The sequence below is a fragment of the Oculina patagonica genome, chromosome 8 (genome assembly GCF_052425735.1).
Source record: "Oculina patagonica isolate OP01 chromosome 8, crgOcupat, whole genome shotgun sequence".
NCBI lineage: Eukaryota > Metazoa > Cnidaria > Anthozoa > Scleractinia > Oculinidae > Oculina > Oculina patagonica.
The window spans coordinates 20,620,687-20,644,632 of record NC_135765.1 but is presented as its reverse complement, the minus strand read 5'-3'; the positions used below and the strand labels follow the sequence as shown (position 1 = coordinate 20,644,632).

The 23,946-nt window shown below is 38.6% G+C and overlaps 2 protein-coding genes and 1 long non-coding RNA gene across 4 annotated transcripts in view; 1 reads left to right on the top strand and 2 right to left on the bottom strand.

Annotated features, from left to right (window-relative positions):
* Nucleotides 1-23,946, top strand: part of LOC144662715 (conserved oligomeric Golgi complex subunit 8-like) — a 95,272-nt gene that overhangs the window by 46,923 nt on the left and 24,403 nt on the right. The gene's annotated exons all lie outside the window — the stretch shown is intronic.
* Nucleotides 5,111-8,188, bottom strand: LOC144662714 (uncharacterized). Its single transcript, XM_078523590.1, has 2 exons — nucleotides 7,597-8,188; nucleotides 5,111-6,981 (listed from the first exon to the last, which is right to left on the bottom strand). The coding sequence occupies exons 1-2, from the start codon at nucleotides 8,091-8,093 to the stop codon at nucleotides 5,616-5,618; spliced, it is 1,863 nt and encodes a 620-aa protein (XP_078379716.1). The 5' UTR covers nucleotides 8,094-8,188; the 3' UTR covers nucleotides 5,111-5,615.
* LOC144662758 (uncharacterized) lies at nucleotides 20,623-23,156 on the bottom strand. The gene is made up of 3 exons (XR_013572519.1): nucleotides 22,685-23,156; nucleotides 22,327-22,430; nucleotides 20,623-22,022 (listed from the first exon to the last, which is right to left on the bottom strand). It is a non-coding gene; the product is annotated as an uncharacterized LOC144662758 (long non-coding RNA).

Sequence of the window (23,946 nt, the reverse complement as noted above, 5' to 3'; positions counted from 1 at the left end):
TTGTACATGTGTAAGGCAGAGCGCACTCGAAGGTCTCGTTTGCCTCCCTCCCCTGCGGGAAAAATGTGTCGTCTCCCTGACAACTATCGCCCAATCATAGCGTGAGGCTGCACGTGAAAGGCGAGACTAATTAAAAATGCGTCGACTCTATCGGAGGCAAGGTGTTGGAGAAAGTCAAAAGTGTACAAACCTTGGTTATTTTTTCCGTATTCTTAAATCACGGAGAGAGGCAGTCGGATCAAAAATTTACTGTAGCGAAAGTATGATCTTCGAACTATACCCATGCGAAGTTTTGGAATGAGCGGATGAAATTAAACGCAATTTTTGGCTTGTCTATGTTGAACAGTGGTGTTTATCGAGCGTCGGAAGTGTTCACCCTTGCATATATTTATGTAAGAGTAAACTAAAATTAAAAATATCGGTTAAATAGGGTTTAAATGCCTTAGAACAGTCAAAAAACATCACTTAGGCAACATATGATGTAAAATGTGAACTTTACTAGCTGTTTATTATATGTTCTTTCGCTATAACACTTTGCTATAAAGTTTCATACAAATCCTTATTATTTTGATGTCGCCATACCAGAGCGTGAGCCTGGGCTCCCTGTGCTAAGGCATGTGAATTTAGCGACAAGCAGTCATAATAGACACGCCACATTTATTTCACCAGTGATAATGTCTACACGTCGGGAAAGACTTCCTTCTGACAACTAAACCCTATTGAAAATCCATGATCTCTGTTGAAATGCTTGAGAAAGAAACATCAACGTTTGGACAGACCCCAAAGAAAAAGGGTTCTTTCACACATGTTCCTAGCAGACGGCTAGTATTAAAGCTGTTCAAAGTGTTCAGCAATAAATACATTGTGCTAGGTGACATCGTTCAAAATGAAATAACTTAAGATATCTCCTCAGCACTATTTGCTGCTCTTTGCATCTTTTCTCAGACCCTTACTCATCGCTGCTTTCGTCATCATCACTTTCATCACTTTCATCCATGTCACTCTGATAAAGATCGCCATCACTTTGCTGGTTCTCACATTCACTATCATCAGAACAGCTACACAGGTCTGTACAGAGAAGCCCAGCTCTGCGGCACTGGTATCGATTGGAAGAGCATCGCTCCTTTGAGCACCTGCACTTGACAAGTTGTATGATAGCCTCGGGGGCTGGTGTCAGAGTTGTCATAACAGGAACTCACTCTCCATTCTCCATAGCCTATCCATAATCTCTCGGTGAGGGCAGCAGAGGGTTTGGAACAGCATCCGTGTTCCAAACCATCAACTGAAAATGAGCACGCATTATGGCTTGGTGCAGTGCAGCTTGTGTTGGTGGCAACCTGTCAGACTCTGCTTGCTTCTTTTTAAACAGAGACCACCTCAGCTCTTTGACAGTAGTTAAATCTGTCTTTGGTACGTAGATTTGACACACAAACTTTTCAATTCCACTCTTGATTTCGACGTTTGGCTGTTCCTCTCGACCAAGATTACCAAGGGAGCTCAGAATGGAATCATCCCACATTTGGTCTATTGGATCATCCTTGATGGAGCTCAAGTTGGAGACGAGGATCACCAAGCTTATGTTCCCGTTTGGTCTGGTTATAATTCACTAGTCAATGAAGCACTGCCGGTTACACGTGTTGGCGCTTCACCATTGTTGGCACATCCTCCTCATGAGTGGAATACATTACTGATGGTTTTAATGCAGGCTCAAGGTATCTTTGTCAAAGTCGTGGGCCCTGGAAGGAAGACCGTGATATCTCTTGACATGGGGCTTTATCTCCCAGCCAAAAAAACTCCAGATGAGCCGCGATGACCTAAACCAACTTATCCTTCGCCCTGGCGAGTTGCATATCGTTATGGGAATGCTAAGGACAATTGGTGCGTATATTGAAAGCAGTGGCATTGACATGTGATGATGTGTTGGACGGAATCTGAACTGTACGGCCCCTCAACAGTGAAACAGATTCTTGATGGAAAGCATGTTTAAAGAGGGGAAAAAGCGCACCTGATCACCCTACAGGCGTTGTTTGCACTCTATCTGGAAGCATTTCTTAAGGATTTACTGGAACTGCGACAGCGCCTCGATCATTTGACAAGAGAAGTCAGTAATGCATGCAAAGAGGGCAAGAGGGAGAGAATTATAACAGCTCATCAGCGTTTGGTGGACCTCATGAGTTCCTCTGAAATCATTGAGAAGATGCTAGAGTTCGACGCTGCAAATAACAGCAATCCATTGTTTGTAGTGATGCGTCACTACATGCGCAAGGTATTGGAAATGTTTGCCTTCATCAAATCTGTTCGAACTGGAAATTGCATTTGATTGCACTGGAACTATTTACAAAGTACTTCTTCGCACATGACAAGGTCAATTCTTCCCGCATGATTCTGGTCTATCCCCCAGAGATGGCTTCACTGGAAGCATCAGATCCTCAGATCCACCAAGAGTTTTTAAATGGAAACTGAGCGTCAACAAGAATGAAGAGGTGCAAATCATCGATCTATTAAGTTGCAGCCAATTGTGGAAGCCCTTGGACCTGCCAAGACAGCTGCACTGCCCGCATTTCATGCCATCGCAGGAGCTGATAATACTAGTATAGCTTTTCGGGAAAAGGGAAGATGTCCTGTTGGAAGGAATTTCTGGAAGCGGATGATTCCATTCTGAGCTTCCTTGGTAATCTTGGTCGAGAGGAACAGCCAGACGTCGAAATCAAGAGTGGAATTGAAAAGTTTCTGTGTCAAATCTACGTACCAAAGACAGATTTAACTACTGTCAAAGAGCTGAGGTGGTCTCTGTTTAAAAAGAAGCAAGCAGAGTCTGACAGGTTGCCACCAACACAAGCTGCACTGCACCAAGCCATAATGCGTGCTCATTTTCAGTTGATGGTTTGGAACAAGGATGCTGTTCCAAACCCTCTGCTGCCCTCACCGAGTGATTATGGATGGGCAATGGAGAATGGAGAGTGAGTTCCTGTTATGACAACTCTGACACCAGCCCCCGAGGCTATCATACAACTTGTCAAGTGCAGGTGCTCAAAGGAGCGATGCTCTTCCAATCGATACCAGTGCCGCAGAGCTGGGCTTCTCTGTACAGACCTGTGTAGCTGTTCTGATGATAGTGAATGTGAGAACCAGCAAAGTGATGGCGACCTTTATCAGAGTGACATGGATGAAAGTGATGAAAGTGATGATGACGAAAGCAGCGATGAGTAAGGGTCTGAGAAAAGATGCAAAGAGCAGCAAATAGTGCTGAGGAGATATCTTAAGTTATTTCATTTTGAACGATGTCACCTAGCACAATGTATTTATTGCTGAACACTTTGAACAGCTTTAATACTAGCCGTCTGCTAGGAGCATGTGTGAAAGAACCCTTTTTCTTTGGGGTCTGTCCAAACGTTGATGTTTCTTTCTCAAGCATTTCAACAGAGATCATGGATTTTCAATAGGGTTTAGTTGTCAGAAGGAAGTCTTTCTCGACGTGTAGACATTATCACTGGTGAAATAAATGTGGCGTGTCTATTATGACTGCTTGTCGCTAAATTCACATGCCTAAGAGAAATTCTTTTTACAGCACCACTTCCATACTTTCAATAACACGTGAGCAACGTTCCAAATAAAAATGCCAAAACCGATAATGCAGCCATGTTTGGTAATAAACTGTCGGTAAATATGAAAATCATAAGGACTGTTGTATCTCGGCCTCGTTTCCATGCTACAAGGTCACGTGACCACTAAATAAAAATAAAAATCCAGCAAAAATCAATTGAGAGCAGAATATAACATATTGTAGCCAAGTTTCGTAAGTAACGGTCTGTGATCACGCGAGTTATAAGGGATTTTCTATTCAAGCCTCGTTTCCATGCTACAGGTCACGTGACCACTAATTAAACAAAAATCCAGTAAAAACCGATTGAGAGCAGAGAATAACATATTGTAGGCAAGTTTGGTGAGTAACGGTGTACATTCACGTGAGTTATAAGGAATTTTCTATTTCAGCCTTGTTTCCATGCTACAAGGTCACGTGACCACTAATTAAATAAAAATCCAGCAAAAACCGATTAAGAGCAGAGAATGGCATATTGTAGGAAAGTTTGGTGAGTAACGGTCTAGTTTCATGCGAGTTATAAAGGATTTTATATTCCAGCCTCGTTTCCATGCTGGTCTTCAGGTGTCAGAATTTCGAACCCCCATAATTCCCGTCTGAGCTAGCCTACGTGTAGCCGTACCCACCCCCCCGAGGAAAAGCGGGAGGGAAGGAACGTCTACGAAAACCTGGCGCCAATCGTGTTATGTGACGTCACAGTAATTTATGCAAAATATGTAAATAAATTACTTTACCCGCGAACCATTGCACGTGTGTACTATTGTCTTTTGAACTCATTTGCAATTCAATGTCCTCTTTCAATTGTATACTGTGTTTTAAAGAAATTACGAAGGATTACGAGCGATTTTTGGTGAACAGCAAGAAGAAGACGATCTTCGATGTAAACATCGCGCTCGCAAATTTGGATTTTCAAGTGTACACGCTGTCAGAGTACATTTGTAGACAGTGCCATGGCGTACTTAAGAAAAGACAAAATTTACAGCAGAGCTTGGACGAATTAAAAGAATCAATGAGGGTTAGTTATGCTGCAAATCTGGAGAGAACGGGACTTGTTTTCCAATCGAAGGAGCCGCCATCACAGATCGCTAATTCGCCGAAACGTCCAAGATTGGAAGACGATAACACACAACATGAACAATCTGCCGCTTTTGAACCATTCCCTTCGCCTCTGCTAGCTTCGACGCCGAAAAAGCGAGTAGATTCATAGCCTACGTGTAGCCGTACCCACCCCCCCGAGGAAAAGCGGGAGGGAAGGAGGAGGGAAGGAGTACTGACATTTTCTGGAACCACACAATACAGGATTGCTCAAAATAAATACAGTGATTCCTTTACTATTGGTTCCTATATACATAGGATTAGTTAAAGAATTAAAAAATATATGAATTTTAAATAATATGAAATAACAATCTATTTTAAGAGTAATTTTGATTCCTTTACGCACTGGGTGTCAAATATTATAAACCAAGGAAAAATTTGTTATTAACACTGAAAAACAAGAACACTCAATGCTGTAAGAAGTGTAACATGTTGTGGCCTTTATGACAACTCTATTTTGAAAGAAATAACATGAACATAATCTATTATCAAACATACTTGAAAAACAAGCCATTTCCATTTCATCCCAACTTCTATGACTTGCTGACTGACATTTGAATGTAACGAAAACAAACTCAAAAATAAATGTCAACGTGTCATGCAATATCTTAAACTGTCTTACTGCTACAATGTAACTAATTTAAACATCAGTAAATGATCATACTTTGAAATTTTAAAAGTATTTTTTTACTGCTCAGATATTGTTGCCCCAAATTGTGTTAATAAAATGCTAAAATCACAGTCAGGGATATGCTTTACAAATTTTAAACTTGTCTGACACTGACTGAAGTACTGAATGTAATAAACAATGTTCACAAAGCAACTAAATCAAGACATTTTAACCGAGCATCTTCGGTCTTCATTGTTTATTATGTTCAGTGCTTCAGTCAGTGTAAGACCAGTTTTTAATTGACTTAAATTATGGTAAATTGTTTACAATGCTCCCCAAAAAACTACTACTATTAAGACTTGTTGCTGCCATAAGGGTTTCATCACAGTAAGTGCTACCATCATCAAAACTTTCTGCCATATCCAGTAGGGTTGAATCATCCCTTAGTTCTTCCCAGTCCATGTCAATGTCAATATCTTCCATCAGCTCAACATCAAGTTCTGCCACTTTTTGGATGTCACCAAAACAACAACCGATAATGTCAAGGATGGCAATTGCATGCTCTTTGCGCCACACTTCAACATATTTAAAAACATCTTGAACATTAAAAATTTTGTGGCAATTTTCCAGAACTTGATTAATGAAAAAGTCACCAAGTTCAAGCAGCACATTTGGACAATTAACTAACTGTTCAAGCTTGTATGAATGTTTGCTGACTTCAGTTTTCCTGAAATTTTCAAGGGCAGTTTTCAAATAGAGTTTGTTTTCTTTAGTGACTGCTCTCGTTGTCACAATTGAAGGGCCAGGAAGTTCTGCTGTTTGTGAGATGTCAAAATTAAATGCTTGGTCACAGTTAGCTGTGCCACAGGAACAATTTTTTGAACAATTGTCACAGCAATCGTGTATTGGGATGATTTCTTTTGGTTTCTCACCAAATGGAGCAAACAAAGCAGCTCTTCTACACTCCACTGTTGTGCAGTACTCTTTAATATCCTGTTCACAATGGTTTGATAGTATTCCATTGTAGAGAAGAACACAAACTGCAGGCATGCCATCCCTTCCCCCTCTTCCACTTTCTTGCACGTAGCATTCCAGGTTTTTGGCTGGACCCATGTGGTAAGTTTTCCTTACTTTTCTGCAGTTAACACCCATTCCAAACGCAACAGTTGTAATTAGGCAACGGATGTGGCCATCATCACATGAGATGTTTTCGACAATGTGTGTTTTTACAGCAGTTGGAGTGCCTGCATGATACATCTCTACGATTCGGTTTTTAGGATGTTTATCACCACAAAACATCTTTTCTCCTAAAAACAAAGTGAATGTTCTGAAGATTAAAGCACACTGCTTTCTTGTTTGACAATAAATCATTGACCTTTCTGCCATTTTCCCATGCTTCTTGAGTTCTTTGATGACTTCTCCAAAAATTTGTTCGAATGGTTGGCTCTTGCTGATGTACATTGCACTGTACTTGAGGTTTGGACGATCAGGGCTTTTTTCAATAACAATGGTCTTGGGTCCAAGTTGGAGGGTTTCGAATATTTTCTGCCTCGTTGACTTTGTGGCAGTGGCAGTAACTACTAGCAATCTTGCTTCTTGTGGGATGAGAGACCTCAGCTCGCCAAGATTACCGAACCACTCTCGAAATGGAACACTTCTCTCCCCAGGAAGACCCCTGTTAAAAACATGCAATAAACCAATATTGTATGACTTATTAAGCAGGGGTTTCAATAAGTTTTGGCACAAGTGGGTAGAATATAAAAACAGGCGGGTATCAATGGAAGGCCCAAGGGGCCTTCCCACTCTAGGGGGGTCTGGGGGCATGTCCCCCCAGAAAATTTTGAAATTCTATACTCTCGTAGGTGCATTTTCCTGCATTTTGAGGGTACTTTTAAGATTGCTTTGTTGTATGTATGAAGTCAACCAGTTTAAACAGATCTTCAAGCGGGTAGTTGGCCCATCACAAGCGGGTAGATCTATATGTAAACTTACAACATAGACATCACACAATTTCAAAGGGAACAACAAACAATCCAGACTTTAGATAACCTACGTGTAGCTGGACTTTCAGGCTTAGAAACTAGAAGGTAAATTGCTGCTTGCTGATTGCTTTTGAATTATAAGCAAGGAATTTCACGTACAGCAAAACATAGTACAGTGCCATATTTACCAGGGTATTGAAAAACAAAGATAATTGTGCTTTGTATTAAATGTTTGCCGTTTGCTCGATTTTTGCTCTTTTGCTCGTTAGCTCTTGGTTATGGAACTAAATATAACCAAAACAACATACCAATGACTGATACAGTGCGCCTCGTCTATAGCGACTCCAACCAGGCGTGTTTTGAACGTGGTGGCATTGAACACATCTCTCCACGTGTCCGTTGCGAGAAAACTCTCAGGTGAGCCATAAACGTGTGAGTATTCCCCAATCATAACTCTTTCGAGTATACTGTCGTCAGATTGTTCCGAAAGCGCGATGGCTTTTAGTCCCAGACTGTTCAGGTACTTGACCTGGTCTTCCATCAGTGCCTTCAGTGGTGAGACGACGAAAATGGTGCAAGGTTTCTTCGAAATAATCGAGGCGATTACTGGAATCGCCTGAAATATAACAGATTTTCCATAGCCGGTTGGTAAGGAAACGAAGACATCTTTACCCTCAAAAAACGTATCTAAAGCTTTCCGTTGCTCTTCGTGCAATGTCTGTACTCCAAATGTCGCACAAACTTGCTCTAAAGCTGCGGCATAGACCGTTTCATTTTGACTCCTTTCCTCCGCAACGTCCGCCATCTTGCAATATCAGTTCCACTTAGGTCATGAAAACGAGGTAGAACTAATTTAAGCCAATCAGCAAACTCGAACGAATTGACCAGATGGTGAACCAATGAAAGGCCATTATACATTTTCATGCAAAAGGTGTGACGTCACATAACACGATTGGCGCCAGGTTTTCGTAGACGTTCCTTCCCTCCCGCTTTTCCTCGGGGGGGTGGGTACGGCTACACGTAGGCTACGTCTGAGCAAATTGCAAAGTTGCCACCAAAACTTTTCATGTCTACTAGGTCCCAAATAACATTTCTAGACTAGTGGTTTGCTTTCAGCAAAAAATTCCCACGGGACCTTTTTAAGTCGTGAATGCAAAGATGTCAAAGATCGACTTATTGCGGTTTGCTGGCTGTTTGCTGGAGAAATTCAATTAAATTTGTGTAAACTCCCTTGGTAACCTGGCAATTTTATATTAAGTTTTTAAAAATTAAGTTCAAAATGGCGGATGAACGTGCACAAGGGCTGGTTTCTCGAGTTTTAAAGCGAACTTGTGGATGTACATCAGGAGAATACGAATATTTTTTTCCTTTCTGGAAGGAATTTTTCTAGTGAGGCCAGTGTTCGAATCCACATTTACACACAATGCAACGGAAAGAATGGCCAAGGAAGCAAGAAACTTGCACGCCGATCAGTAGCTTATTTTGAAAGTCCGCGGATATGAAATTATCTTTCATTGAAATGCAATCAAATAGTTGGTAAGTAATAAATCACCCTAAATAAGGCTGTATTTTCCGCTACAAATTAGTCTCACTCAGCAAGATTAAACTGATGCGTTTCGAAACAATTAGAGACATCTATAGTTGGCTTGCTTTGTCTTTCGGTCGATCATTCATTTGCACGTTCGTCAAGTTTTTGTATCTAGTAATATTTTCTATTCGTTGTCACACTTTCGTTAACGAAGTTCCCAAGTACATCTATCTCGTGAGTTAAACTTAAATCAAAATTTCCTCTGGCATTCGTAGCTCATAATTTAGGTAGCAAGCCTTATGTGAATGATAAATTTGCTCTGTTTTTGAAAGGCAAAACTACATTTGTAAACACAGTATTATGCATCAGTCCCTTACAATTATTTTTTCTTCATACACATGGTCTGTCAAAAAAGGGATATATTAGTTCAACTGTGGTAATTGTAGTTCTCTTGGGGTGTATCATTGCACTCAGGTAATTTTTTGCTTTGTCAACATCCACTGAGTGCTATGGGGTAGACATTCAAAGAAATTTAATTCAAAGGGTGAGAGTACTATTGTTAGCGGCTATTAATTTTAGCGATTTTTTCTGAGCAAGATTTAGCGACTATTTAATATAGGGATTTTCCAAAAACTTCAAAAAATAGTAATATCGTGTAAACCAGCTTTTACTGGCCGGTGATGAACATATGGCTAAGATGAAAATAAATGTTCAGTAAAAGAAAAAAACTACCGTATCTTGACATTGAATGAACATAAATTGCATTGCCTAAAAGAACAAAGTTACCAGTATCCATTTTTGTGTTCCATTAGGGTGGGAAGTGGGTACCGGGGAGGTACTTGAAATTTGACCAAGACAAGTTTTAGCAAGTACTAAATTTAGCGATTTTCGCCCAACTCACTAAAATCGCTAAAATGTAATAGCCACTAATATAACAATAGTAACCTTAAGGTCGATTTCTGTACATGTCCTATGCCTCCCCCCCAAATAAATTCATGCAGTCATCTCAGCCGAAAAGGAACCTGGTTGCATGCCATGCTGATAAATAACAAATTACTTACACTTAGATGGTTTGTTGTATGTGTTGTGCTACAGATTTATTTTAACAAGGCACATGTGTATAGAATTTTGAATTAATTTACAGATTCGCCAAAACAATATCCTGCAATACAGCACATCACTGAACTCTGCATGAGGCTAGGCTGTCAAGAGGTGTGGGCTGGAATGAACATCCTGCAGTAACTTGTATGAAACACATGATCAGAAAAAGAATTTTATTTCAAATTTACTCTCATTTCACAAACAGTGAATATTGCTCTCTATAAATTGACTTTTAGCAGACCAGTTGTACAGCTTGAAAAATAAAATATTTGGAAGTTATTGTTATTGACTGCTGAAAAACAAAGAGTAAAAGATAAACAAGCTTTAAGGTTCAGATCCTTTAATCCAACATGGCCACCAAATCTATGCAGGATGGCTGGCAATGTATAGAGATTATTTAAAAACGAATTAATAAGGCTGATTAAAATGCATTGATGATTTTTGTGGAATGTAAAGGGGTAAAGACTTTTTGGTTGCAAGTAAAGATACCAGAAAAGGAAATAAGCAGCAGTTTTCATTTGTTACATGTATCAGGCCTCTAAATTGATAATAAATTATGTTGACTTTACTGTTTCCTGCCAATTTCAATTCTTAGAAGTCACATGTATGAGGCATCTGATAGTTTCTTTTAATTATTTGCCTTCTGTCACAGTGTCTGCCATTCTTTAACAGAGAAAAATGTATGTCGAATAATACCACTGTCCTGTATAAAATGGCTGAGTTACCTGGTTATTAATTAAAGAACCCTTTAGCAAATGTGAAACAGCTTGGTGAAAAAAAATTCCCTAGCTTCTTTCCATTACCAGCTTCGCAGCATCTTAAGGTACCTCATATCTTGTTACCACTATACGTGTCTCTCTCAGGGGTAATTTATCACTTACCAGCTAGAATTTTAAACATGACTCAACTATGACGTACGTTTAACAGATTTCATAGACAATTACAAAAATTGTCGTTTGTCAGCAGACATTTAAAATTTATTTTGGCTAATTCTGGGCTATCAGTTTATAATATACTACATTCACGACTTTGCTCATAGAGCCTTTGATTTATTTTTTGCTCCCAGACTACTTCTTGAAGTTATGGTTTGGAACGACAGAATCCATGGGAGCGCTTAGTGGATTATTTTGCGAAGGGGAGAGAGAGAGCCATACGCCCGTTGATACCCCGCCGCAATTTGTGGCGGCGCATCAGCCATATGGCTGATTTCCCGCCCTTTGGCTGATTCCCCGCCGCAAGTGTGGCTGATTCCCCGCCGGTGGTTGATGCACCGCCACGTATTGTGGTTGATGTCCCGCCCAGTGGCTGATGTGCCGCCGCCGGTTGATTTCCCGCCACTTGGGTGGCGGTGAAATTGTTGATGAGGATTATTGGCTGAGGATTTTTCATTTCTAACGGTAATTCTTTATTCTCTCTTTAGGAATACGGATAATACATTATTATATTAGACAGACAATTATTTGGATTTTTTCCACGTCTTTTTCATTTTTTTTTCTTCTCTAAACTTTTTGCCGGCTTTTTCCTACTAGTCACTGCGGATTGTAAATAAAGTACAAAATATTAAATTAGTGAACGTCTTCGATGATATCTTTGATAATCAGTTATAGATCGTTCTGTTCTCTAACTGGTTAAGTTTTTTTTTCCTTTTTAATTTTAAGATGAAGGTTTAGGAAGGCCCTCTACAAACATCACTAATGAAAATTGACCACGATGGCCACAATCGAGGAATCACAACTTTTTCAGTTCAAAACAAACAAGACGCCTAAAGCTTAATGCTTAAAACCGGGCAGTTAATGTTTAACTACCTGATTAGACAAGTACAGCAAAAACTTTTAAAATACCTTTTAATTTATATTGCGTAACACGCAAGTCTGTGGATTGCTTGTCCATCCTTGGACAAATTCCTGCTTAGGCTTTCAAATTTTTATTTTTCTTCCGAATACTGAATAACCTAGGTGTTGAAAACGTTTTGTGTGCAATCTTGAATAAATGAACTCAAACCAGTTAAATGGCAGTTCAAATGATCTCCGACAAAAACAAAAAAACAATTAGAAAGATTTCGTTAAAAACTAAGACGCGTTTTTAAACATTTTTAAAAATGTACCACACCAAAAAATGGGAATAAGAACAAGATAAGAAAGCTTTTCAGCTTTCAAACATGCAAGCTCTTCACGTCAATTTTGGGAAGCAGTCACGCAAACGCAAGTTCTTGATTGCGTGATTCATTGCAGGTCATTTCTCCATCGCCGTTCGGTTCCGACTGAAACTCAAAACCCTTGAATGAGAAACAAAAAATATATATTTTATATTCCTCGCTAAAAAGAGTGGAGTAACCAGAAAATTATAGTATTGGCTCCTGCTCGAATAAAACGAGTCACATAAATAATAATAAAAAAAAGAATAAAACGAGTCAAATATCAAGAATAACAGAAAAATTTCTAAGCAAAATTATAAAAGAAAATAAAAAGACTAAAAAAGGGCATGCATTAGACCACACGTATTAGACAACAGATGCTGCTAAAAATCTCAACTAAATGTGAAAAAAAGATTCAAGATGAGGCGAAGAAACATTTGAGTTGCATTAAAAATTTTGAATCCTTAAAAGCCATGAAAATAGCATGCCGTGATAAAATTTAATTAATTATACGCGCCAAAGGGCAAGTTTTCATTTTTGCCGTCTATTCAGTTTCACAGGATGGCTTTTACGATTTACATTCCATTCTAGTTTGTAGAAATTATTATATTATTACTCTGCATTTCCATTTTGTTTTCTGAGTTCTTGAAAAGTGTGCAAGTAAAGTTTTTACATCATGAACAAAATAAGGTTCTTTTGTTTAAACATGTTTAAACATTTCTTTTTGTAATTTTACAGTTCAAATAAACTTTTGTTGTTGTTGTTGTGTAAACATTCAATTCGTCTGTGACACACGGACTTTGTCGGCCCAACTGTACACGGATGGAAATAGTCAAAATGGACACAATTCTTGCCAGATGAAAAGCATCTTCAAAGTAGAGTCTGGAGCCGTTTTTAAATGCAGGAGCTTGCTGCAAAAACATTGCGTGACTGATGTAAAAAAGCTTCGACCTCAGCGACCTGTCGAAACAATCACCGGTTTCGGACTCCAGAACTCGCTTGAGTCGAACGCTTGAATAAAAACACAAAAATATATCTTTCACGTTTAACAGAAATCGGGGTATTAGATAAAATTTTAATTGCTCCTGCTGAGTAAATATCAAAAGTGCGGGATCTGTATCTTGGCCAAGAAAGCGGCCGAGTGAACTACTACGACAAATGACGCAAATATGTAAACATCACATGGTGCCTCAATCTATAAATAGATGCCGTGTTCGTTTCAAAAGCCTAAAAAGGCAACTAATACAAACGTGAAAAAATAAAAAAGAAACATGAAAAAAGTTTTAGATGAATTTTTATTCAAGATGGGGTCAAGAAACATTTTAAAAGGCAAAAAGATTTAGAAAATTTCAAAAACGTGAAATTTTGTATGCCGTGGTAGAATTTAATTACATGTATTAAATTACCCGCGCCAAGATTTCATTTTCATTTTGCAGACCATTTGTTTTACTTGCTGGCTTTACGGATCCCTTCACAAATACCATCATAGTTCGTAGAAATACTATACATTACAATTTTGTTTACTGAAGTCTTGGGAAGTGTTTTACATCAAGAACCAAAATAAGATTATTTTGCTGTGCAAACATTCAAATTTCAATCGTCTCTGATACGCGACTTTGCCAGCTCAACTGTGCACGGATGAAAATGGACATAATTCTTCCTATTAAATGAAAAGCATCTTCAAAGTATTCCGGCTCAAAAATGCTCTGGCTACCAGCCGTTTTTTGTGTGGACTTTAAAGTCTACACATTGTTGTCATGCAGTTTTTTCCGATTGGGGGGTCACTTTCCGTGATAACTCGGGTTAGTGCTTTCGGAAGTTTTCGACAGTGATCGGAGAATCCGAAGTTTCGGTGAGATGGGCAGCCAAGGCAGTAAACCCAGAAATTCGATCAGTATCGAGTAAGTCGCACTTTATTCTTGAATCTAGAAGCCTTTTTTTGACACAGCTTTCGAAGAACGTGTGGTGGCTGGAAAATATACATCAAGGAACAACTTCAAAGGCAGCGGTGGCGTAGATGAAAAGTGAAATAACAATCACGACGGCTGAAATCTTCATATCTAATGAGCTGAACAACTGCGGTCGTAGGTCACGTTTCTTGTTTTTCACACTTTTGACTCACTTTCCACAGTATTTGTTTCTCTGTGCGGCTTGAGCATTTTTGATTCGCATATTAAAACGAATCAAATGTCTGGTTATTTATTTATTTCAGCTTTGCCAAACACAATGAATGCACAACGAGTTGTATCAAAACAAGTTCGCTTATCATGTTGTTTTACTTGTCTTATAAAGACTTCAGGATATAATTCACCAGCTCCATTTCTCTCAAGAAGTATATTTAACAAAAGTCCGATGTCGAATTCAGAACTGAACTAAAACATTGTCATGAAAAGAATAAAAATAACATCGAACCGTAGAATATGCATATATCCAAACCGTGCACAAAATAATTTAATTGTCGGTTCAAATAACGTCCTTCGCCGCCTCTCAAAACACCGACTTCAAGTGAATATTTCGTAAACAGAAAAATATATTTCTCCGCCTTTCTACGCAAGCTACTAAGAAATTATTTGTGAAAGCTTATTGAAAAGTTCTTATTCCAAAAAGGTTAAAAAAGAACTCATTGAAAGAAAATAAGTTTTTCGATGAGTTGTTTACACAAGCTTTACACAAAAAGTAAGGGTTGTGTAAACAAGCGATGTGAGACAGTTCACGTGCTCCACGCAACATTTCTTTTTTTAATGAAAATAGTATCCTATCTTGCTAGCGGTAAGGAAAGGCTTTTGGTCTAATAACTGCTGTTCTTGTAGGATTCTAGGTTTTTATTTGCATGAAAAAAGGCATTTGTCGTGAACGACGTGACGAGTGGTCACACCACGCTCCTTCACATTGCGTGACATCCTTTGTTTCTTGAAGCGTAGTACATAAGACAAGTAATAGTACACTTTGTTCTTCCAACAGTCTTGTAAATAATAAATTGATTGACAAGTTCTTTGTTTTTTCGCCTTGTATCTCGAATTACTCGATTCGAAACTTGAAGTTGTTGACTGCTACAGTAACTCATTGATTAATTCATAATGTCAACTTTTATTCAAATGAAAGTCCACACATGTTCGCATAGCGGACTCACTTTTACTGTTATTAAAAGAGCAGTTATGCGTAAAGCTTGCTGCAAAAACATTGCGTGACTGAAATAGCGGTTTGGAGCTGTCATGTCAAAACAATCACCGGTTTCGCAATCCAAACGCTTGAATAACACAAAAATATATATATTTCACGCTAAACAGAAATCAGGGTTTTAGATAAAATTTAAAATAGAAGAGTGATTTAATAGCCGGGTTTAATAGCTTCTGCCGAATAAATATCAAAAGTGCGTGATTTGAATCCTGGCCAAGGAAGCGGCCGAGCGGGTCTGGAACGATTTACCGACAAGACTACTACTACTACTACATTCTCGTACCTCGAGTCTTCGTCCCTTCTGCGCAGGCTTGACCGCGGGTCAAAGGGAACGAAGACCCTGGGTACGAGGATGCTACTACTACTACTACTACTACGACTACTACGACGAAAAAATTCCGGGCGATTTATGAACCGGGCTCGGCCCAGTCTCTGCCCGGTTAATTATTTCAGTGGTTCTTAATGTGTAACCAACTCAATATACTGTTGCCGGGAACAGAGTAATATAAGACAGAACGGAGGAATGAATGATTTGCCACTAATCGGATCCTGTGTTTTGCGTGGAGGATTCTGGGATCGCTAGGGGGCAAACATTGCAAGTCGCTAGAGGAAAATGTATGGCAAAAAGTTGTTTTGACGTTCAAAAATACAATTTTGGAGGGAGATCAACGCTTTTTCGCGAGTATTTTATCAGGAATGGATTTGGGCATTGTTGATACTCGAAAGTGTAAGTTTTTGTTTGAATAACCGTGAAATATGTGATCAAGTTTACCGATAAACCAGTCCTTGCTTTCGTAAGGTTTATTTTGAAATTGAGATCTCAAAATGGTCTCGAAATATTACAAGTTAGGTATATATCGGGAGGAAATTACTTCATAAAGCCTTTTGGGTTGTATTTACGTGTGTACAGGATTATTTCTATGCTAAGTTATACAAATAATTTTAGTAATATGCCCGGCCGGTAGCGATCACTGTCATCATTGTGCAGTATGTGATAACTATCGAAGGTACCCAGAGAGGCAAAAGATTCTTCCTCGCGATGGAATAGTAAGACTCTACCCGCCCAAGAATAAGAAAGATGATTTGTCATGAGCATGGCCGGCTCTAAAACAAGGTTATATCTTTCTCGAAGTAAAGCTGAGCAGCCTCTGGCTAAACAAAAATAAACATGTCATCCCCGATACGAAGCAACACATTTACGCAACACTGTACTTATCAACATCTTCACGGAAAATTTAAGATCTTGTCCTTCCAGAACGAATTTAAAGCACATCTTGCAAATATAAATGAGCCAAGATGAATCACAACAGTTCCAATAGCCAATACATAAAGTTCATATAACAATAAATACAGTGCAGAGGTGTAAAAATGTACTACCGGGGAACTACGCAGACCTTCGACCTCTACACATTTGCTGGCGGCATTGATAGGGCTCTACTCAACTTAAAACACTCCTTAATAATACAGCTAACAGGATATAGTTCCCGTTATAAACTAGTAATAAACAAAACAGATTTAATAAACGACCAAATCCAAAAGCGATTGGGAAATTTATAAAAGTCACGATCGTAGGAGTCTGTGAATGTCTGTCACCTTTAATATTACGAAGCCATAATAATTATTTGTTTATAAAAGACGTGACTAATAAATTTACAGCTTGTGCAAACGTTAAATATTATTCAACTACTGAAAGGGCTTTATTGAGCTATTTCCAATTTTATAATATTTCGAAACCCCAGTTTAATACGCGATGTCTATTTCACAATACATGTATAAAACCTTCATAAAAGCGGTAGATTTTATCGCATATCTTACGGTTATTCAAACAAAACCTAACACTTTCAACGTACCAACATTGCCCAAATCCATTTCTGATAAAATACTGGTGAAAAAGCCTTGATCTCCCTCCAAAATCGTATTTTTGAGCGTCAAAACAACTTTTCGCCATACATTTTCTTCTAGCGACTTGCAATGTTTGCCCCCTAGCGATCCCAGAATCCTCCACGCAAAACACAGGATCCGATCAGTGGCAAATCATTCATTAGTCTCCACAATGTAACAAAAAACTACTTTATTTGAAATAGGAATACTTTTGCACGATATTACCATAAAATAAAACAAATTAGGGCAGAATAATTTTACATTTTTAGTAACTCAACATTCATCCTGACTGTAATTTTTAATTTTTTTATGCGACCGTACACTGTACATGTTAATTGATGTATAAATGACCCTACACTGTTAAAAAACTTATAGTTTATGGAATAAAGGCACACTTTTTAAAACTGTTTTAACTTTCCATCGACTGTATTTAGTCCTTTTCGATTGTCTTCTATATTTGGCTCCTCGACCGTACACTGTAATAATAATTGATTTGAAAATTACCGTACACTGGTTTAAATGCAAGATTTATCTTGAAAAATTATCACAATAAAAATAAATAAAGAAATGCTTCATCTTCGGGAGTTCAGAGTCCATCCTTGACTTGCTACGTTTGACCTGGAATAAATCTATTTCTGGCCTCTCTTCTTGAACATGTATTTTGCTTTGTTATAGCAACGCTCAAAGTCGTCGTCGTTTCGCTCGACAATTACTTTGAGGCTTGACTATGACTGGAACAAAGCCGTTAAGTCCGCTTTGCCTGGACGAACAGAATACTCTGCAAATAATTCTTCAACTTTTCTTTCATCAGTCTGGTTCCATTTGGCTTTTGTTCTTGGACCGGAACAGCTGACAGACACAGATGCTGGCGTATCTGATATAACGTTCGACCACGCCTCTGTTCTGTTTTATGATGGCTCAGGTTCATTTGTTGGAAGTACCATGTTCTACTTTTCTTTTCGTCTCAAGTAGACCACTTTGACGTAGATCTTTTTGATCATCAAAGTGTCGTCCAAAAATTCCCGTAAATCCATATGTTCGGCACTGGTTTTCCTAACTATGTCAAACGTGAGTGAGTCTCGAGAAATTATTTGGTGGGAAAACAGCATCTTGATGGCTTCTATTTGACTACTGGTGAGTCCTTCTTCGTTAGTGCTTTCCTCATGATCTTCATTGTTTGACTTTGTTGAATTTGCTGACTTGGTGCTAGGTTTCGATCTTGTTAATACTGACCTATCCAAACCAAGGGTCTTCTTCAGTAGCTGGTGACCTTTGGAAGACTTCTTGGTGATGTGACCAATGTCGCCTCTTTATGAGCCATGTGTTCGTGGATAGCCCTCTTTTCGACGATGTACATATCAAAAGTTGCCGAGGATGCTATTTTCCTAACATAATAATAATATAATATAACATAATAACATAACATAATAATAACATCGGTGCTCGACAATTTAATCTGCTTGGCCTTGAACCAAAAGGCGGTTATTCACTTGCTTATGTTGCTTTGGTCAAAGGCCTTGCCATTGGCACAGACGTTGCGCACATATTCGATGTACGTGGTGACATTGGCATGCGTTTCAGCATCTATGCAAATCCGCGCCGGGCCATCAAAGGATCGCTTGTGTTTTGGACATTACATTGTGTAGCTGCCATCATTGCTCAGCTCTGCTTGTCGGAAGTAGATTACTGTGGCAGTTTCCATGGGACCTGGCCGTTGTGCATTTTCAAGCCCAAGTCGGGCAATGAGAAAATGTTCTTGTACTGCGTCATGTATGCTGTAGATGTTGTTGTATTCGAATTAAAGTGGCCATAAGCCACTAAACTCGGAAAATTTATTATGAAACAAGAATAAAAAACAACAAACTGAAAGAAGTTATGCTGAACTTTCACACTTCATTTTATATAATTAACGCATTTGGTTTGATACATCCAATAATATTACTAATAATGTCGGTAATAAGAGAACAGGTCTCATTCTTTAAACTGAGTCCTTAAGACACTTGCACGCATTGCGTGCCTATGTTGATGTGAAATTCACTTCGCTCACTACAACTCGGAATTTCGCCGGAATATTTTAAGTTATAATTCATTCACTCTCGTCGACAGTTTTAGTATTCTAGGTGGTAATTTAAAAAGAATCTGGACCATTATTTAAAGGTTTCCGTTAACACTCAAATGTTTCTTAGTTTTTGAAACTACGCAAACAAAATTCCCACGATACTTCCCAAAAGCGAACAACCAATATCCTTGCAAGGGCTATTGGTAGGAAGGCAAGTGAACTGTCTTTGCAACAAATCTTGGAAAGTCTCCATCAAAAAAAGAATAGTTATGATGATAATAAGTTTAACTGGCCAGAAACTAAGCAACATATTATATCTATTTTATTTGCTACAGAAAAAGGCCATTTTTTTCTGCACGTTAAAACTATTGAAATCGTCGATCGATCTCGATCTATTAACATCGCAATCAAATAATAAATTTTTGGAAGAAAATAGCGAAATTTGTTTGAGTTCTGGCCTAATTTATGTCAATGGGGAAAAAATGCGCATTTTGGTTGATTGCCCGCCGCTTTTAGTCTTTGAACTTGAAAATCGCCCAAAATATGCAATGTAAAGCCAAAATGAACGTATTTCCCTAAATTGCATGCAGTTTTACACCCTGCTACAAATTTCCAATTACATTTATCGAAAATGACAACTTTTATCAAGATTTGAAAACGTGTTTGATTTCCCGCCGCGAAAAAAAAATAACTTTTTGTAATTCAAAGAAGCATAGCGAAAACAAAAATAATAGGCCGAAACTTTGCAAAAACTTGCTATATTGCATGCCTAATGTGTGTGAATTTTTGTAGTCCATTACCTCTAAATGTGTCGAAGATATATTTTTTTAAATTATTCTGTTTGGGAAAAAAATGATGAATGCGCTTTCTTGAGCTTTGAATCTAGTACTAAGCATGCAAGTACACCGGAAAATTTTCAAAAGTCAAAAAATCGGAAATGCTTAAACGGGGGAAAGCTAGGGTAATGCTAGGGGAGTCGGGTGAATCATCAAAGGTAAACTTTTGCCGAAAAAATAAGTTTCCAGGGATTTATTTGACTTTTTCGAGTAAAGTGGGTGATTTCCCGCCATTTGCAAAAGTAAAGAGCGATAAATTAATGGAAAGAACGGAAAAATGAAAACCACACATTGGATGATGAAGAACAATGCAATTAGAAGTAGTGTGGAAAGTTTCAAGTATTGGTATGATGTTTAAAATTTTTTTCGGGCACCCCCAAAACTCAAGTTTTCCCTGGCACCTAAGTGCTTGATGAGGCATATACAGAGAGAGAGAGGGGGGGGGGGGAGGGTAATAAACAAATGGTTTGTCGTAACGCCGAGAGAAACCCCGAAAATATATGCCAGGTTAGGTGACAACAAAATAGCTGACTGCTTTTTTTGATATTATATTTCTTCAATTACTTTTATCCTATTTCATCGAGTGTGTATGATGTACAATAAACCAGACTACCAACGTAACAATTAACTTTTTTTGTTTTATTTGCAAGCAAAACACAGAATGTTCACATGTCCCAGTCCTCTGAGCCATGACAGCGATCACTAGTAACGCTGTTGTTTTACTTTGTACAATTACAACAAAAATGTTACATATAGTACCTGTGCGTGAGTCAAACATGGCGGCAAGGGAAGAAAATGTTAGTGATGATCAAAACGCTACGCTTAGTCGATTTATTTACAATGACAATGGACACTTTTAAATTTTCCTTATTTTGCATATTTAAGCTTAGATAGTTAACACACCCTTAGCTGACAGTCATCCATGCTTATATTTCACATAGAAACTCCAGTCAACACGTTATTAAGCAAGCGACCTCATTCCAATATGTCAACCGCGTCGTATTAAATAAAAAGCGCATCAAAGCAGTTTGCAATCGTTTCACGGAGCTTTGAAGATGAAGCAATCCATCACGTTTATATACAACTGCTTTGTGTATATATAAAAGTTTTTGTAATATATATATATATTACAAACAAAGCGATATTCTATCAATGTTAATCTTACGCGAACGCATATAAAGAGAATAATAAGAAAAGTAACAACAGCTTTGGAAGAAAACGAAAAAAAGGAAAGAATGATATAAAATGAAGTTTTTTTGGTCTGCGCAATACTGCAATAAGGTCTTTTTATTACTACTGCTAGCATTAACACCATTGACTTGAGATGTCCTCACTAATGTATTTTTCTATTACAAACGTAACCAAACGTAACACAGCATTGTGAAAGGATCCGAACATCTATGACATATAGCAAAATTTGATATTAAGAATTTAGAGGTACCTTAACATAAATATTTTTTTAGCGAACTAGATTTAGCAATGGTTTATTCAAGATTAAGCAGGCTGTTTCAGGCGTACGGTTAATTGAGGGAAGCGCAAATAACGGTGAGTGAAAAAAGACAAGGGTTAGTTGGGGAGACGGGCCCCTCTCCCTAAGCCCCTTGCCTTTTTGTTCATGCGGCACCCCAACTAACGAAACGCCTGGAAGAAGCTAAGATTGAGCTACTATTACCTATTGTTTGATTTAGCGGATTCTTCGATTGATTTTCGTGATCGTCTATCGTATTATCTAAGCAAATTCTAGCAAGCAGTAAATGCTAAAAACTGTAACTTTAAAATAATCATCTTCGGTTGTTGATGTAAATGGAGCACACTGCAGCCTCAAGACAAGTGGAATGAGCGCTGTCCCTCCAAAGCTGCCAGTTTGAGTTTACTGGCCATGATGTCTTTACTGGAGTAGTCTGGCAGCTTCAAGTAGTTAACACAGGTCATGACGGACGGCAAGTAGCTGTCAGCACACAGAGGAGGCTCAAACGACTTGCGAACTATGGTCAGTGGTGGGTTAAGACTGCGCAGGCCTATCACAAACATAAATCAAACATACTGTTAATCAGGATTCTAAGCGACAACCCAGACACGAGCGTTTGCAGACGATTACGATTGAAACGAATAAATCCCTTTAGATGATGATTCCCCTATCCTGAAATAAAAAAATACGCCCACCTTAAAAGCTTTCTAAACAGACCAGGGCTTATCAGTGGAATTTTACAGTATTGTAAGGATCTTTTACAAGCAACAAACATCAAATTCCTTATCCAGTTGGTCAACACTTTTAAAGAGAAAAACGTAATACAGCTGAAAACGAATTCATTTATTTATCACCTCCTACAGGTAACCTTGGGCTGCCTGTGACAAACTGTAAAAACAGTCTCTGCTCTTCCTGTGTGTAACAGCTGAGAATTTCAAACAGAATCTTCACGGCACGGCTGAAAAGATAACAAGTTAGCAAGGCACTTTGTTAATTTTTCTAGTTTTCAGAGAGCCAATGACAGCTAAGCTGATGTGTGTTACTGTGCCAAGTGTAAGTTAGCAAACGTATTCATCGTGTGAATTCTCACTAAAATATCAACGCAGTGATAAACAGAATAAAGCAAGGGATCAGGTTGGAAATATGGTTGAAAAGGAATTTATCTAGACGCAAATAGAAATTCAAAACGTGATAGAAGAAGAATCGTCTCACCTATCATGGGTGTAGCCATGGTCAGGTCGACAGCTCTCCACGAGACCTGAAGTAATGAATGTTTCATTAGAATACAGGCACAGACATTACCCTGTAAAATACCCCCGTCAAAACTCGATGAAATTCTCAGTTATGAACCACCAATGCAAGTGCAGTTATTGACGGCACTCAGCAAATATTGGCCAAAAAGTCAACCAAAGTGAGGCAGTAACTAACTACTGCTGATGGTACAATACGCTAACTTGACACACAGGTACAAAATTTTTTAAATCTGTGACTGTAGAACAACAGCCAATGAAATAAATACGCGTCATTATCGGACGTACTAGTGATACAGTCAACTCTCTCTAAAACGGACACCGTCGGGACCGGCTCCAACTGTCCTTTTAAGAGAGGTTTCCGTCTTATAGGGAGTTTAGTTACAGTAAAATGACTGAAAAACGGCAGGGACGGGGCATACACCAGGTGTCCGTCATAAATAGGTGTCCGTCTTATAGAGGTGTCCGTTAAGAGAGAGTTGACTGTACTATAAACGGTCGCTTCTGTGTCAAGGGTCCTCTCCTTAACTCACACAAGTCATTGCATGTCACATTAAAAGCAGAGAAACATATCTCCAATTTGTTCATAATATGAACTGTCTGCATAGTCTAGTACAAAACACGAAAGTATTGAGCTCACTACGTACATAGTGATTAGTAATAGTAATTGGACTGAGTACAATTTAGAGAGTAATCAAAACTATAACAAAATTCTCGAACGTGATTGGTTATCAGCAGCCCGATTTGAGCACTAATAGGACAGTGTACGCGTGATGCTTGTAATTGGACAGTGTAATAGGACAGGGTACGCGTCATGCCTGTGTAATTGGACAGTACGCGTCATTTTGCGCGCGCTGTTGTGCATTTCGTGGAGTAAACTGTTATGTTTTTCAATATTTTTAAAGGCGTTTAACCATTTAACCAAAGATTAGTTTAATTTGTTTCTCAAATTTTGTCATAGTTTTGATTAATTGGTAACTGGACTTCGTGTCATCCAATTCTGTCTGTAATCATACTCGTGATTAAACAAATCGGAATCCCGCTTCGCGGTCGTCCGATTTTGTTAATCACTCGTATGATTACAGAACGAATTGGACTCCACTCAGTCCTATTACCATTATTAATCGGGCGAGTCATTTCAAAATCGGCTGAGCGCGCAGCGCGAGGACGATTTGAAATTACGAGCACGATTACTCTCTGAATTGTACGACACGAGGTCCAATT